The following is a 17,918-nucleotide window of genomic DNA, read 5'->3' as shown; positions in this document are numbered from 1 at the left end:
CATTCATCCGATCAATTGCGTAACGTTACAACAATTAAGGCCTACATTGGCGATTCATAATTGAAGCGCACCCTGAGAAGTTGATTTGGGCTGGCTGGAAGTCAAGATAAGCCGAGTCTGATGTGGTGGCTGTGACAGCTAGGGGTGCTGAAACTCACTCAGGCTCTATTGCTCTCCACTTGCATCTTTTATCTCGTGCGTATTTTGACAAGCGCACAAAAGAGGCATATGAAGTCGGGCAATAAAGCCTGCAAAGTTACCACTAAAACCTATTTTGACAGTCTTTCACGCTGTAATGTTTTGCATAGCAACAGCCCCTCCCCCATCGAACCGGCAGGGATCCTCTGAAAATTTGCGCACGGGGACAAAAGCGCAAACATCCATAGACGCAAACTACCGCCCCGGCAGAAAATACTAATCGTCAGTACACTTGTGCCCGGTACACAATATTGTCCTTCCTGCCAATCTGCGGGCAAACGGAGACGAAACGTTCCGTATGAAGCTTCATTATGGCACTGAAACGGTTAAGTCTTTCCCCGGAAAGGGCGAAGTCTGCACAGCAACAAGCGCCATGATTGCGTTGCCTTGTGCGTCTCACTCAGCAGCTGGTGAGTGATTTTCTTTTGGTCCAGTAGTTGCATGTTACTATGCGCTTGCAAAATCTGCATCCCTTCCTCTCAGTACCTTGCCAACGTGAGCAACTCTAACGCGAACTCAATTTCTCGGTAATTTGTTTCATAGGAGTGGTTAGACGACGGCAATTTAGCATGTAACGGTTAGCTCAGCCAACTAGCCTCCTGCTATTATGCAATGTAATAGCTGCAATACTAGTCTGCGTAGTGCGTACAGCAAGTTTTTCTACGATTTCGAGTTATCTAGTTGTGCGACCTGATTTAAAGTGTAGTGCTTGGTAGTTACAAGAGGACACCAAAAGAAGGATGTTACTCAGATGGGGAAAGGGTACCATTGGCGGAGTATACACATTTTTACAATGTATCCTTTTACGCGGGTACAGAGATGCACGCAATTTTCATTTTGAGGGAGGCTGAACTCCCGAAAGGATGGTGAAATCTGTATCCTTTGCGCTGCTATTTTCGTGCGTAATGTATTGCCTGTAACGTTACTGCCATGGGGTATACCCTCTATAATTGTGGGTACGTATTAGGTATTTGGATACCGAGGTGGTGATTTGACATGTTTCCCTCCCTTTATTTCAATGAATTGCTCGTTTCACGCATGGATAAATGTTTTGCAGGATACCATGGAGCTGCTGGAAGAGGACCTCACATGCCCAATCTGCTGCTGTCTGTTCGACGACCCGCGCGTCCTGCCGTGCTCACACAGTTTCTGTAAGAAATGCCTGGAAGGGATCTTGGAGGGGAACCGAGGTCCAGCTTGGAGACCACCTTTCAAATGCCCCACCTGTCGCAAAGAGACCCCTCACAATGGTGCGAACAGTCTGCAGATTAACTATTCTCTTCGTGGAATAGTGGAGAAGTACAACAAAATAAGAGTTTTGCCGAGGATGTCCCTTTGTAAACAACACAGCGGCCAGCCACTTAACATATTTTGCGCCACAGACTTAAAACTAATTTGTGGGTTTTGTGCAACAACCGGGGGCCATAAAGGGCATAAATTCTGCGCATTAGAAGACGCATATGAGCAGGAGAAAGCGTCGTTTGAAGAGCTGCTCGAGGGGGTGGAGAGCTGGCAGAGCGCAGATATCCTGTCCTGCCTGGAGACACTGGAAGCCAGTAAGAAAAAGGCACTTCAGTCCGTCTCAAAGGACGCAGAAAAGGTGACAGACTATTTCAACAAACTCATCAGCGCCATTGACCACAAAAAGAATGAGATCCTCTCCGATTTCGACACGCTGAAGTTGGTGGTGATGCAAGCCTACGACCCGGAGATCACCAAGCTGAGCGCAGCGCTGGAGGAGCAGAGACGGGCGCTCAGCATCGCCGAGTCTTTCAGCAGCGTGTCGGACCCACTGATCTTCCTCCAGCAGATGCAGGAGTTCAGGGAGAGACTGAGGGTCCTCCGGGAAACCCCGCTGCCGTCTCGGACGGACATGGACACCGGCCCCCTTGTGCGTAATTTCGACGTTAGAAACTGGGACTCACTGAGGCTCAGAGAAGTGGACAAGATATCGGTTCCCCATGAGAGTGGCTCCTACCGAGCAGGGAGCTGGCGGATGAGCGGTCTGTGGCGGATCATCGTGTGTGTCAGCGTGGTGCTGCCCGCCCTGCTTCTCCTGCAGCCTGACAGCGTTGCAGGCTACGTGTCCTCACAGACAGAGCCATTTGTGACTGCCATTTCCCCGCACCTTACTCACGCCGCTCTGTGCTGGCAAGAAGTGACCGACATCTGCACATGTTTGATGGGTGCAGGTCGGAACTGTATTCTGAACCTAATTGACACCACTGTCGATTTTATTGGCAGTTGTAAGTTGTTTTAATTATTATGGCATCTGCCATAATGACTCACAGCCCCGCCAGTTACACTTTGTGTTCCCAGTGGCCCATGAGGTGCATTCAGTGACAATTATCCAGCACAATACACTATTGAATGAGTCAAAAACACTTAACGTTAACTACATTATGTGATGTTGTGTGTGTGTATACGCTCCATCCGTGTATGAAGCCATATAATCACACTGAAGTCGTGGTCTCTACTTGATATGTGAGGTAGCCAGCCTACCGTATGCTTGTATTTATATAGTCCTTCCTGTAGGCTGAATGATGTATTTTCGTTTACATTAATGCGTAATATCCCTTCTTTCATTTTTTAACTCACTATGACAGTTTAAACATTCTAATCCATTGCCTAATAAAACTTCACAAATGTCACTGTCATTATGTTGTTTTTTATTCAGTGAGGCCAAATCAGACATAGCTATTCAGGCCGACAAGCAAACGAATGAAATTTAGTGGATATCTAAGTGATGAAAACACTAATATTCCCATGACTTTTCCTGCAGAGCGCGTCAGCAGCACAATGATGCTGCAACCTCTTCAAGGTTACAGACGTTGCATAACAGAGCCCGCGTGAAATGCTCAGCAGGCTGCAGAAGCACCATATTCATGCCAATAAATAGCTGCCTGTGATATGACGCAGGCGGTGGCATGGATTTAACACACTGACTGTTTTTTATTTCTATAATAAAAAAACAACAATTTAGGATTGCCATACGTGCACAATCACTTTGTCTTCCAATTATAGGAAGCCTGTTTTCTGTCATGCATCTAAAATGAAGACAGACATGTATAGGCCTGAAAATAAAATAAGATTGCGGGCAATTGGAAGCGATACAAAATAAAGTTAAATTAGCTCAGCCAGATCCATGGCTTATAAACAGCAGTGGTCGTCTATGGCTCATTTACACTGCATTTTCATACGTAAATAGATGCGTCCGTTTCAAACGTTATCGTCACTGCCCACATACTTGCATGCGTCTTTCACGTTGGTATCATGTTAAGCAATACATTAATCAGTGGGCAGTAGCTGTCAAATGCATGGTGGTATTGCTCCGTTTCATGCGTATCCGGCTTTCAGATGACGGACAGAAAACGCATGAAATGAACGCAGAGTAGGCCTACGTCAGTCTCTAACGTAGAGTATAATTGGGCCTGTAGGCTAGGCCACAGCAAATGGACAGATTGTTAATTGTGCAGACCTGCAAACCATGGAGTGAAAAAGGTGACACGTATACCGGGGTATGGCACTAGGCACAAAACCACTCACTTCAGTGCCCTATTTTGGGATAGAAAAGGTGACTGTCAGCTAAAGGTGCCGTTTGCAGGGATTGTGCATTGATAATTTATCCTATGATATTTTTTGTCTCCAGAAAGACATTAAAAAAACCCTGAGATCAAACCACTTAATCCGTGTCGTCAGCACTATAGGCTATTCAGGACTCACATAGCCGGCTGTTGCTGGGCAAAGGGATGAAAATAAAAGTTAACTGTACATGAATATTTTCGTTGCCAGTTAGGCAATAAAGCATGCAGATTTAGCCTGCAAACATAAAATTCAAAATAGTCCAAATTAGTAAAAATAAAAAATTTAAATAACAGGAGCCCAAGACTTTTTACGCAATGGCGGATAGCCTGAAGCGCTGCATGGGAAGCAATTCTCTACATATGGGCTATTGGATGTGCTGTGGATATTATAGAAAACTTCAACATATCAAAAGTCATAATTTACTGCATATGTGCAGATAATGAATGAATGGCTGTTGTGTGTCGGTGTAGGTCCCGTGACTCCCGTCACGCAACAGGGAAGGCAGGTGCCGCTCTTTCATCCTGCATCTGAGTGTGTGATGGAAGCCCAATTAGGGATCAGATGATCTTTTAAAATGATCTTATATGGTATTTTCAACCTGTTAAGATTGACTTGAGGCTATAGGCCAACTGTCGGTGTCATATAGGCACATTATAGGTCTACCCTATTTTAAGCAGGAAATTACATTATGAACTAGCCTATAAATAAAATGTTGTTTAGGCGAAATGTATAAAATCTAGACAAAAATAATATAAATGTCAGATGTAAAGACTATTGAAGAGTCCCTCTTGTAAAAGAAAAAAGAAGAGAAAATCTGGTTCCATATTTTTGATCTGCAGTGTGCAGAATGCGGACTCTAAACCCAAAAAGAAAATTGGCTACGTAAAACAGTTAAAGGCTAAAGCAAAGACAGGCTACAGGAATTCACCCATTTCAAATTCTTTCATTGTGAATTATAGGCTAACTTTCACAGAACCATAAAAATATGGAAATGGCATTGTCTCATTTTGGTCGGGCAGTCCATGCTTGCAGCCTTAAAAAGGGACAATAAAGGCAAGGAAATTTGGCGAAATAAAACGGCCTCATAGGCCTACATGTTATAGGCTGTTATAAATATAGGCTATTTTAGAGGTAAATATTACTTCATTTGCAAATAAGTGTTTTTTTATTAACTGGTATATCCTACTTTATTATGCAGAGCTGTCGTGTTCAAAATAATGTCATATTTAGTCAATGCATAATTCTCAATAGGCTATTTTGTTTTTCTATTTTTCAGTTGTTTATTATTCCAAATGGGCTAAAGGCCTTCATTTCAGTTTATCGACCATTCCAAACGAAAGGAAATGAAAAAGTAAAAAGTCAAGGTAAAATAGGCATAGCCTACACAACGGGTTTGATTATTACTGGCGAAATATACCTGGATTGACCTGGCATGGTTCTCCTTACTAACAAATATCACGAGAAAATTAGATTGTGTTATGGGCCTATGGTGTAGGCTACAACAGTTAATTTTTTAATCTGCATTTTCATTCGAAAACAAAACCTACTTAGTGGACAGATCTGCTCATGTGGGACAGACGTGACGCCGTTCTCTTTAGATTTGATTTGATTTATTGTGGCTACAACTTCAAGTGTGATTTTTTTTTTGATCGGATGCCAAATTATCCTAAAGGCCTATAGGCCCGCATTAAGTAGTCTACTTGGGCCATTTTTTATTAGGCAAGTCGATTTGGTTTTATTGCCATAGGATTGAGTAAATGTAAATGTTATTCGACTGAACCTCGGATGAGTGCATGACAGCAGCGCAGGCTATTATAGGAAAAGGTGTAACACGGAATATAGCTGCGGCGGTTAGCTGCATGGGCATAGGCCTACCGGTAATAACGACCGACAGGGCGATGGACTAAAGCAGAAGCCAAAGCCGTTCATTTTATTTTCATCAGTAAAGAAAAATACCACTTCATGTAATCATGCCTAACGTCATGCCTAATGAATAATTCACCCTGCACCAAATTATGCAAGAAGTCGGATGCAACAGTATGCTATAATACGAGGCCATGCTTTTTCAATGTTAGCAAAATAGTACTCTATAAATTAAGTTATAATTAAATCTGTACACAATAAATTAAATCTGTACAAAGTTAATCAAAAATTTAAATATATATATACACACACACACACACACACACACACACACACACACACACACACACACACACAACAAGAGCATACCTGTTTTAAAGTATTAACCTCTTGGCTACATGTTAAAGAAAACACATGGAAACAGACAAACCCAATTAAACCCTTTATTTTTCAAAATGCATACATTTTACAGATATAATAAAAAATTATGACGGTGAAATGGACTTATGTATGCAAAAATAATAATGCATGGGGGAAAACTAAATTGTTTTGTGTTAAAACAATGTACCTGTATGCATCTCTGGAACGGTCAAGCCACTGCTCCGGCATGGCACCAGGCTCTTCTGAGTGAACTCAGTGGTTAGTTATGCTGTTTGTAAGTGGTCAGCTTTGCTTCAGCAGCACGATCAATACTGGAGGCTTCAGCGATAGTCTTAACTCCAATATTTACGTGCTGCTACAGCAAGGATGCCAGTAGTTTTGGAAGATGACTCCAGCCAGCTTGCTAAGCACATAGACCACCTATAAAACATTCATGGAAACCACAAATCCCCCACAAGGGTATTACTTTTACTAACTTTCAGTCATCAGCAATACAACTGCAGCCACAGACAGACAACAGTCTGGAACTGGAAAGACAATGATGGATAAGTCAACTTCAATCATCTTTGAAAGGGTTTGAAGAGCAGCTAAGTCACAGTGGTTGTATGTTCAGTCTTTACTGCTGCAGCACAGTATGGCCTGTATCTCAGTGTAACCCACAAACCATTCTGTGCTGCTACAGCATCGCCAGAACTGCTGCCATGGCTCCTCTTCTGGCCTCGGATGATTCCTCTTATCTTCTGAGTCATTTGCACCATCTTCATCCTCCGGGCTGCTTATGCCTCATTCATCTACCTCAAAGATGATCAGAAGATGTTGGTCTTCTTTGTGATCCTGAAGCAGGCACAGACTAGGCTTGCTTTCCATCTGAAAGTTTCTGAAACACACAACAAAAAGAGGGGAATGTAATGCAATGCAATCCTTAGTCCATCTCTAGAAAATGTAATGTTATGTAATGTAATGTAATGTTTCCCACTAAGCCAAGTAAACAAGTGATTGCATCCTAGGAAAAATATTGACACAATTGCTTCAAATGTTTGAAATAAGACTGGTCTTGTCCAGAAGTAAAGCTGCTGAATTCTAGCACATGCCACTGCCTTTAGGAGGGAGAACAGCAATAGCCAATTAGACATGGTTGACAACTGGTTTGGTATCAGTGATGCTCAATGTAAAACCCCAACAATGGATTCTGGTAAACCAATTGGGGGAGGGGAATGAGGGACTAATTTGTCTAATTGGAGCTAGTTCATCTGTCTCTAATAAGTCCAGCTACAACACGGAGGAGAAAAGCACCAGAAGGGGGCGGGGCTGTGTTTTCATGGCGGAGCACGTCTTTGGATATCAAAAATATGAATACCCAGAGTGCTTCCAAAGTGCACAGACACACAGCGAGTCTCTTCCTCCAGTTTGATTAGTCGGTCGAAAAAAGTGACATTAGCCCTGTTTGAAACCGGTCCCTATTACAGAAATAGTCTCGCTTGCCAGACTTCCCTCCCTTCCGGGAGAGGAGTCTGGCTGCTGGTATGAGCTCTGCCATTGGTGCCGTCCATTTCAGTCGGCAGCGGAAAGAAAATCCCTGTGCGCTCCCTGCAAGCTCTGCCATTGGCTCCGACCCGCTCTGACTGACATTATGGATTTCCTTTCCGCTCCCTCCATGACAAATCAGTCTATCTCAGATGCCTCTGCCGCTGTGCCTGTCGAATCTGTCGATCTCAAATGCCTGCGCCACTGTGAAACAACATCAACAATGCTAGCTCGTTGCTACATGCTGAAAGCCATTGGATCCCCCATTGTAGGGAGAGTGTTTGGCAAGCGAGACTAGGTTAAACCAAACAGAGCCCCCCCCCCCAACCGATTTTTTTTACTAGTGTCTGAATACCCACAATGGACTGCAATTTCTAGTGAACAGCGAATGTAGCCTACCCTACACATTTTCACCCATATACCCAATGTGGCCGTGTATACGAAAAGAGAACTAGAGTGAGGTAGTGTCAGAAACTTGTTTGATCGTTCCCCATATAGTTAACTATATACATGATAAACACTATGGGGACTAGTGAGTGAGTGAATGAGTGAACCATTCTGAACATGGCTATTGATGAGCAGTGCTAAAAAAAAGGCTCCGTAAGACATCATTTATACCCTGTTTTTAGCTGAAATCTTCACTGTAGCAATGTGTGCGTGTGTGTGTGTGTGTGTGTGTGTGTGTGTGTGTGTGTGTGTGTGTGTGTGTGTGTGTGTGTAGGAAGAAGAAGTGGGGAGGATGTAGCCTGCCCAGTGCCTACAGTGAAGAGTTAAGCTAAAAACAGGTTGTAAATGACATATTCTCAAGTCATCTTGGCATTTTGAAGTATGGAGTTGTTGTTTGGGGGGGGCAAGGCAACAAAAAAATCCTGACAATGACTGATATATTTGAGTTCAGGACAACCCTACTGCATGCTATCTCAAAACCAAGCATTTTTACTGTGTAAGTCTTACTGTGTAAGTCTCACATTTGTACCTTCAAATGACTTCCTTTCTAAAACTTAGGGTGCTGTAAAAACACACACACACACACACACACTGCTCCATAAGTTCTGACAATGATATATTTGAGACCAAACAACTCTGACTACACACCAACTCAAAACCAAGCTTTTTTTTTTTTACCAAATCAATTTAGAGAATTTAAAAGTTAAAGGCCCATATTTTGCTAATATAATGTATTATTATTTTATTGTTGGCCTCCAGTAGAGTAACTTATTGCATCATTCATAGTTAAAAAAAACTCATTGTTTATCTTGTACTGGCTCTCACTGCCCCCTTCAGTTCACCCTCTCTCTGAAACGCTGTTTTAGGTCCTGTCCCTGAACCCCCACCCTCCGGGAAATACTCCCAGCGCAAGGAAGTTTGTGTTTGCAAACCTCTGACCAGAGAGCTCGCGCTGTAGAAGCGAGTCTGTCTGTCAGACAGACAAACGTGACTCTAAAAACGTGACTCTTTAAGTCACGTTTGTTATCGATGGTCAAATTTGTTTTGACAATCCCTTGCTCGTTTATATAATTGTTTTACAGCTCCCCGGGCAGGGCTCCCCGCCCTGCCCGGGGAGCTTCACACTATTGTCGTCACATTCAAGCCACAAAACAACAGCTAATGTAGCTAGTTAGCTAGCTTCCCAAATGCTTGTGACTATAAGTGTGCCTCTCCTAGCAAAGGCTACACAGACCAAACCAAAATGAGGGCTTGGAGAAGTCAGTAAGTTGGACTAACGTTACAAGTTCTGAAAATGTGTGCCTTCGTCATTCATCGGTTGTTCATGTCTATGAAAGACAGCTGTGCTGCTAGGCTAATAGCAAGTGCTAACGTTACCCAGCCGGCCCGGCGGTAAGTAACGTTAGCGCTTCCTAGCTCCTAGGTACAACCGATGCTGGAATGAGACACATATTTTCAGAACTTACCACTTCAGTCCTACATCCTGGCTCACTTCCAAGTCGTCTCCTTGTTTTTGCGGTCTGAAATCCGTTATTCCATGAGACTACTGTTGTAGACAGCCAGGTTGGAGAGAGCCTGGTGACGCGGGTTAGGTTGACAAGTTGGCAGTGTCCTGGAGCAGTCAGAACAGGGAAGGGAGGGGCAGGAGGGAAGGGTGAAGGCTATGGCGCGCGCGCACTGCCGGCCCGGGCTAGGCTTGTCATCACCATGGTAACAAGTCCTACCTTACGTCACTAGAACTATTGCTCTCCCACAAATCGGCACAAATCCATGTCCTCTCGTCTACGAGACTTCATGGGGGGGAGGGGGGGTTCATGGGGGTAACATTAAAACACCTTCACCTATTTATTTGAAGCTTAGCCCATGTTTAATATGACCATCCAAGATTGTAACAACATATATATGATAGAAAATTAAGAAATGCATAATATGGCCCCTTTAAAGTCTCACATTTGTACATTGAAATTACTATGTCAGGAGGGCTTCTGGATAGTAAGGTAAAGGCACCCACGGAGACCCAGGTTCAATTTCTGGTAGCTTGCAAGCACAGCTATGATGGGATTAGCAGTTTACAAGTTTCCCTGCTTTATATGGAACACATTTTGAATTTCAGGTTTAAATTTATATTTCTATGCTCTTGGATACCATTGTCCTGTGTTTTTCACAACTCCCATCTGCCTCCTAAAGGCAGAAATGTGACAGATTTGTCCTGCCCCCTTAACTGTAAAGAACATGGATTGGGCAATCTCACTGAAACTATAGGCTTATTTTGGATCAGGATAAGTTTTCTAGACAGGAACCAACAGCAATAGTTTAATATTAGGGATGCACCGATATGAAAATTTTGGCCGATGCCGATAACCGATATTAACATTGCTGTTATGGCCGATAACCGATATTTACCGATGTCGATATGATCTGTATAAAACCACATTTTTTATGATCATCACATTTTGTACATACTGAAAAACACATGTTAACACTGAATTTGAAAAAGTTATGCATTTCTTTAAACTCATTCGGTTGTAAGAAGTGAGGCAAGGACACCATAGTAATTGTGGAGACTGTATTTCAGATGGAAGTCCTGGGCTCAAACACCTGTGACAACAGAAACCTGCCCTGCTTAAGTGTCTATGAGCAACATACTGAATCCAACTGTAGAGGCACAATTTGATAGCTGACCTCACAGTTTGACCTCCATGTGGAAGCCGGGTGCAAACACCAAAATCATTTGGTCTTTGAGGAATCAATAGAGTATCACAAAAAGCGATGTGGCGGTGGGGGGGTCTGTCTGTGTTCTGGCTCACAACAATAGCATACAGTATATGAATCTATACATGAATTGGTAATCATCCTTTAAGACCAAAACTGCAATAGGTATGTAAATAGGTAAAATCCAGAAACGAATCACAATAATTCCTATAGAGACGATTGGCTCCAATGATTGAGTTGCCACTAGAGGTCTCAATGGGCCTGAAAATTGGACCCTGGTCCGAATTGGCCAGGTAAGCACAACCTGAGCGAGCTTAACATGAATTTGCCCCTCCAAAGTCTCAGCCAGAAAGACTGCTATTCGCCTCCTGTGTAAAACGGTGGCAGTTTGGTTTGGTTCAAAGTGAGTGACTGTGTTTGCAACCCGTGTGATTGATCATGGGCGAGGGGTTGGGGCGCGAGTCTTATATATATATAAAAAAATAACACTGTTGCCTCACAGCAAGAAGGTCCCGGGTTCGAACCCCGGTCCGTCCCAGGTCCTTTCTGTGTGGAGTTTGCATGTTCTCCCCGTGTCCGTGTGGGTTTTCTCCGGGTGCTCCGGTTTCCTCCCACCATCAAAGAAAGACATGTATGTTAGGGTTAATACTCCTGTCAGTGCCCCTGACCAAGGTACTGGCAAAATAACTGGAGTTGGTCCCCGGGCGCTGCACAGTGGCTGCCCACTGCTCCTAGTTCTAGGAAGGTTCCTAGTAGAGGATGGGTCAAATGCAGAGGATGAGTTTCCCCAAGGGGATAAATAAAGGATAACTTAACTTAACTTAACCCATGCAGGACCCTGCCATTCCTAAAAAAAAACATGACTCATATCGCCATCACAATATATGTCAATATAATCGCAATATGATCCACCCCATATCGTGCAGCCCTACCATATATGGTTTAAATCCAGACAGAAACGTCACCAGTGAGACTAATGCTGACGGTACACCAAAACTTGTCAAGCGATTTCACTGTCGCAGACAAATTGCCAATGTCAGAATGAAATCATGAGTTTTGCTGGAGTTGTGTTGCACTCCTGTCATCTCAATCATTTGGTGTAAGGTGGTGATAAAACTCTGTCCCAGCTGTCTGAACTTGAAGTCAGTCGTCTTCTCGTCTTGACGTTCGGATCAAATCAAACGTGATTAATATTATCGGGAGTCTTTAGTCTCGGCTCAAATAGTGTAGTTCAATGACGACATTGCAAGCAACCAATAGTTGCGCTTTCTCCAGCACCAAAACAGGACGCAAATAAATGCAGTTATGCAATGTTGCGTTCTCGAGTAAATTCCCATACTCTCCTCGTTCATGTTGCTTGTTTTCTCTGTGTTTGAAGTTACTGTTACTGAACCAGTCATGTTGCGTCCGTTACCTATTAGAGATGTAAACACTTAATCAAAGATTGATTACTTGCTCGTTAAGGATTTGCTCGAACACGTGAAATTGAGTCGATCTACTATCAAACCAAGTGTAGCATCTCATATTACCTTCTAGCTGTCAGTAAAATGGTTTATATTTTCAAAGGATGTTTCAATGAAGCCGTCAGAGGGCGCACCCAGCGCAATAACTATTACCAGGCAGTCATCTCGCAAAGGGAAGAAAAATAAAGACGAGAACGGCATTTTTTGCAAATAGAGTTTCATGGTAAGCCAGTGGGTGCTTCCATGACACCCTCCTCCCTCCCTGTTTCCAGCTGCCAGTTTCTGCCAAGGCCCGTTCATAGTGAAAGAGACTGAAAGAGCGTAGTCTCACGTGGTCAGACCCAACGTCGCATGTCAGCAAGCTTCCAGCGACTTGCATCTACGGCTGCCTGCTGAGAGACTAGAAAGAGAGAGACCGCTAAAGCTCTGTTGTATGAGCAAATATAAGAGTTCCGGTTTGGACGTTTAGCCTTCAAAATAAAAGCGGCCGCTATGCAACCACATACTATTTGTAGCCATTTCGGCTACAATAAGCCCATACAGTACCACAATAGCTCTTTGACAGTGATGCGCACCTCCTTGCTAGCGAAAAGAAAATTCAACAGGAAGTCGACAACCGGCTACCGCTGAGAATCATGGGAAAGGTCAAAGTGCAGGAAAAAGGTGAATAGAGAGCCCCAGGAACAAGTCCGGAAAACATCGATGCTAACACTTCCTGGTTCTTCACTGTTTTCGCCTTTTGGCGCGATGCTTCTAATAAGGTCTCTGGGCAAAGCAAGCTTAATCAAACGCGAACCAGTGTTCAGTAGGATAATCTTTACACATGAGGACCCCTTTTGAGTTTTTAAGCTTTTACATGCCCTTAACACGTTCACTGCCAATGACGAGTTGACTCGTCAAACACATTCCAACCGTTCACTGCCAATGACGAGTTGACTCGTCAAAAAAGAAAAAGAAATTTTTTTTGACGGTGCTACGTGGATCAATGCCCCCCACGTCTCCTATAAAAATATTGGAAGTATTGAATTAGTATAATCTATTTTACCGACCAACTAAGTGGCGACAGTGCTCTCCCGACAGAGAGAAAGGCAACCAAAAACAGCCGCGGGAGAAAGCCATTCTCAAGGAAATGGCTTGGCGATTTTACAGTCATCAGTCACCAGACTCGCCCAAGAGCGGCCGCGCCAGCAGAGCAGCACACCGAGAGCGGAGAGCGGTGCTGGCGTGGGGGATTGCAAATTTGCATAATAGATTATGGGTGAAACACACTTTGAAACACCCGCAGAAAGGCCAGAATCGCACGCATTCCGAAAACCCAGAAACGAACGAGCCTCATTCTCATACTGTATACGCGAAAACGCTTTCACGCTGCTGCACACGGGCGGGTGGGTTCCAAAAATAGACTGGGTGGGCAGCATAAAGCCTAGAATCGCACAAAGCTTCATCAAAGCTCTCAACCGAAAATCCAAGAAACGATTGAGTCCTATCCACAGTCCACACTCGCCACACTCGCCGACGAGGGGCCGCCAGAGAGGGAGGCTGCTCACTGCTCAGACAGGCAGGAGAAACTGGCTTGTGACAAACGCCACCAGACACGCCCACGGAGGGAGGAGTTTAAGGGAGAGGGTGTTCAGAACTATATTGTTCAGATGTCTGATCTCTCACTGATGCCAAAAATAAATGGTTAAAGTGACTGTTCTGCCTGTTTGATTGAATTTCACAAAACTGCGATTATCTCAGCTTCCTGTCTCAGACACTGAAACCATGCTGTACTCAACGGCTAATATCTACATAACTACTAACTCTACAAACTAACTCTTTTAGACAGAGAAAGCACACATTCTATTAGTACTTTTGTGAACTTCGTGTTCACAAAGTCCAAGCAGAAAATTATCCTCGGCTCTTGTAAAATGAGCCAGAATCCTCAAAAAACGGCTTGGCAGAAGCTACCTACAGTAAAAAAAAAAATGGCTGGCAGTGAATGTGTTAAAAGGGCGGCTAGCTAGCAAACGACTAAATGAGACTACGCTGTTGAGTCGATGGGGATATTATACGTCAATAACGTCATCATTTCAAAGGACGACGAACACGGAAATTCTCTTTCCCTCACCTGGTTCAGCCCGGGGTAATCGGTGCACAGCAGCGCACACATCAACAACAGTCCAGGTTGAGTGGTGACGTGACGGGGAAGCCTATGCGACACTGTGTGTAGTTTTGGATTAGCTTAGCACAAGCTTTTTACTTCTAGGGCTCGCATTTACGCTTCAAAACTCATGAAAGTGGTCCTCATGTGTGAAGATTATCCGGCTGAACACTGGTTCGTGTTTGATTAAGCTTGCGTTGCCCAGAGACCGTATTTGAAGCATCGCTGCAAAAACCCATTCAAAAATCCCATAGACAGAAATAGTGAAAAACCAGGAAGTCCGGGACTTCCGCATTCTGACTACAAAAATACGTCATCCCTGGGGCTCTCTATAAAGCGGGTGAAGTCAACAGAAAGGAGAAAATAATGCCACCTGCAAACACTGTGATTCTGTGTAACATTACACATACAACACATCGACAACCACAATGCTCTACCACTGGGATAAGTTGGCTGACTCCTGGTCTCAGCTGCCTCAATCCTCCATCTGCTCAGTGTGAGGAAGAGCTGCGACGCAGCGTGCGGCTTAAAACTGACACGAATGTGTTTAATATATCTACGCTTCTACGTTTTTGTTTCATAGGCTACGCAATGCTGTGGGAATATGCAATATGTTGCTGTTGTGGAAATAAAGTGTTTGATTTAGCAAAAAAGAAAAAACACATTTGGTATCCTTTGGTAAATCTGCCATATTAATTATAATTGATTGATTGCTCGTTAACGTTACCAATTATCGATTCAGGAATTTGCATCCCTATTAAAAAAAAAAAAAAAACGATTTCAGACGGCAGCCCGTCTTTATTGTCACACGAACACACTACAACACATGCATGCGGCCACTACACACACTCATGCTGACGGTGGCCGGTGAAATATGTCCTCTGCATTTGACCCATCCAGGCTTGTCCTTTCCTCCAGGGGGCAGGCCGGGAGCAGTGGTCGCTATTTCTTTCCAGCGCCCGGGGACCTTCATTGGACCATCATTGGACCAACTTCAGATGTTGTCGTCACTGGTCGGATGACGATCTTCTGCATGTTTTTAGTGGGGGGTTATGTACGGAGGAACCCCCTGGGGGGTACGGGGAGAACATGCAAACTCCACACAGAAAGGCCCTTTCGACGAGATAGCCCACCTGGGCAGTAGGCACTGAAGATATGGGGGGGTCACAACTCCAGCGCCCACAGCGTCCCCGGTGGGAATCGAACCCAGGACCTTCGAGCTGTGAGGCGACAGCGCTTACCACTGCACCACCGTACCCCTGCATACTGTATTTTCAAAATAAAATCACTTCCGTATTCATGGGAAATAAAATAAAAGCAATATAACACATTAGCCACACGTGAACCACACTGTGCCTTGGGGTCATTTACAGTGGGTTCATCTACAGTATGTGACTAAAAATGAGAGGGTGTCAGACTTTAGTCTTTTAAAAGTCTTAGTTTGTGACTCAAAACTCAGTGACTTATGACTTGTTGTCTTTAGATGTGAGCTGGATGTGAGAGGGTGTCAGACTTTGGTCTTTAAAAAAAAAATCTGAATCTTTTCAACGTTTTCTAGTGTATGTACGGCATGAAGGCAGTTCATGGCCTTCCATTGGTTGATTCTGCTGCCAAGTGCCAATGAAATGTGTCTGCTCTAGAGATATGCAAAGGACACATACTGTACATACAGAGATTCCTGGAATTAGTAGAGATTAACACGTACCTTCAATTTTGCAAGATTTAACCAAACAAGACAATATTCAAGCTTTAAAGGGATACTCCACTTTTTCGGGAGTTTAGCTCATTTGCCACATCCCCCCCACATAACCAAGATACACCATGCCTTACCGGCACTGTCCGTGCAGTTTACAGTGAGCTACAGTCGTGAAGTTAGTTAGTATCGCCATAGAATGGAGGGTAATGGTACAGCTGTTAAAAATCCGCCAAAACACACATCTCACGGCGCCAGAATACATGTGCTTCGGGTACTCACCAGCCGATGAAATATGAATCCAAAAAGGAGAAAACATAAAATGCACATAAAAATGCTTTCTTTTCCCATTCCCAGCTTTCTTTTCCCATTTAGAATCCTTAGCCAAGCAGGCATTGTATTTGGGATTGTCAAGCTAGCCATTGAAAGACTTGCATTCACCCATTGTGGGCAAATGAAACCCATTCGTAAAAATAAAAAAAAACACTACAAGGCGGTTTTAACTTGACAACATAAACATTCTAAATTGAACCCCAGCTCACTTCCTGTTGCAGTGTTTGCTAGTACAGTAGGACTCCTAGGACAGGACTGACAATTCCATGCAAACCGTCTATAGGACACAACTCTTTATATTGGATTTTAGTGCTTGGGAGTCACTGCATCACATTACATGGAAGGTATTGAAATAAAACACAAATTTTCCATAAAAATAATAATATAAAATACAAGAAGCACTAAACTCGACACATATTAGAACTACGTTACCTCAACAGCTACAGAAAACAAAATTGCTGTTATGTTTGTTACATTACGTGGAAGGTTGTCCACCACAGATTGCTGTAACAATTAATTTCATTGCACACAACAAAATTCCACAACTTCTCCAAAACTTTCAAGGATTTTACTAATTCCATTACTTTTCCAGGCCTGGAAAATTTGATTTTGAAATTCCATGACTTTTCCAGGTTTTCCATGACCGTGGGAACCCTGCAGATTATGATGAAAATCAAACACTTTTCATTAAGGAGTATATTCAAATTCAAGCATATTCCTAACCTTGAAAACACATGACCATTAAAATCAAGATTTTTCCAAACTTTCAAGACTTTGTATGAACCCTGCACAATAGTCTGAAAACAAATCCATACTTTTCCAGGCCTGGAAAATACTAAAATCTAATTCCATACTTTTCCATACTGCATAGGAACCCTGCACTTTGCTTTCATGTCAATTTCAGTTCCTGATCACCTTTGTGATAAATGAGAGAAAATGTACTTAACCAGATGAGTTGCTTGTTGTATGTCTCTAACCAGATGAGTTGTTTGTTGTATGTCTCTGCTGAGCTGCTAATTTCTACAGGAGTCCAGGTGGAACTGCTTACATGTCAATATGACTCTAACCTCTCTCCATTTCTTTCTCTCTCTGAAGGAAGCATGTCCAGACACGTCGCCTTGACTGCTCAGCCTTTTTATCCCATTCCTACGACACTTGCACCCTATACAATTGCCTCAAAGAATCACCTGACCCTGAGGGCAAAGGTCAAGTAACCCCCTACACCCCCATTGGGCACAGGGACATGGACATGACGACCCACCACCACTGCACAGCAAAAGTTCTGCCTGGCCTCTACTGGTCTGCAGAGTGGATAAGCACAAACTAACTCCCTGAAACAAATCTACAATGACATCCCAACCTGTGACCAAAAATAAAATAAAATAAACAAATAAAAATTAATGTATTTAAAATCTGAGCCCAGAGGATGCACAGCCCAATGCAGTCATGATAAATGTGTTTTAAGACCTAAAGGAATATTTTGCCATTTTCAACCGGTTTTGTGTCATTACATTGTCTGTAGTATATGCAAATACGTTTACCTTCCCTCCATGTTGACTGCACCGAGAGATCCTCG

The 17,918-nt window shown here is 43.4% G+C and overlaps 1 protein-coding gene across 1 annotated transcript; it reads left to right on the top strand.

The window, feature by feature from the left end:
- The first annotated feature begins 584 nt into the window (after window positions 1–584).
- Window positions 585–2,815, top strand: trim13 (tripartite motif containing 13). Its single transcript, XM_083638036.1, has 2 exons — window positions 585–608; window positions 1,256–2,815. Exon 2 carries the CDS (start codon window positions 1,262–1,264, stop codon window positions 2,456–2,458), a length of 1,197 nt encoding a protein of 398 aa, XP_083494162.1. The 5' UTR covers window positions 585–608; window positions 1,256–1,261; the 3' UTR covers window positions 2,459–2,815.
- The last annotated feature ends 15,103 nt before the right edge of the window (window positions 2,816–17,918 follow it).

The sequence above is a fragment of the Poromitra crassiceps genome (assembly GCF_964638095.1).
Source record: "Poromitra crassiceps genome assembly, chromosome: 6".
NCBI classification, from domain to species: Eukaryota; Metazoa; Chordata; class Actinopteri; order Beryciformes; family Melamphaidae; genus Poromitra; species Poromitra crassiceps.
Note: the sequence above shows the minus strand (reverse complement) of the source record. Positions and strands in the feature narration are given on the sequence as shown.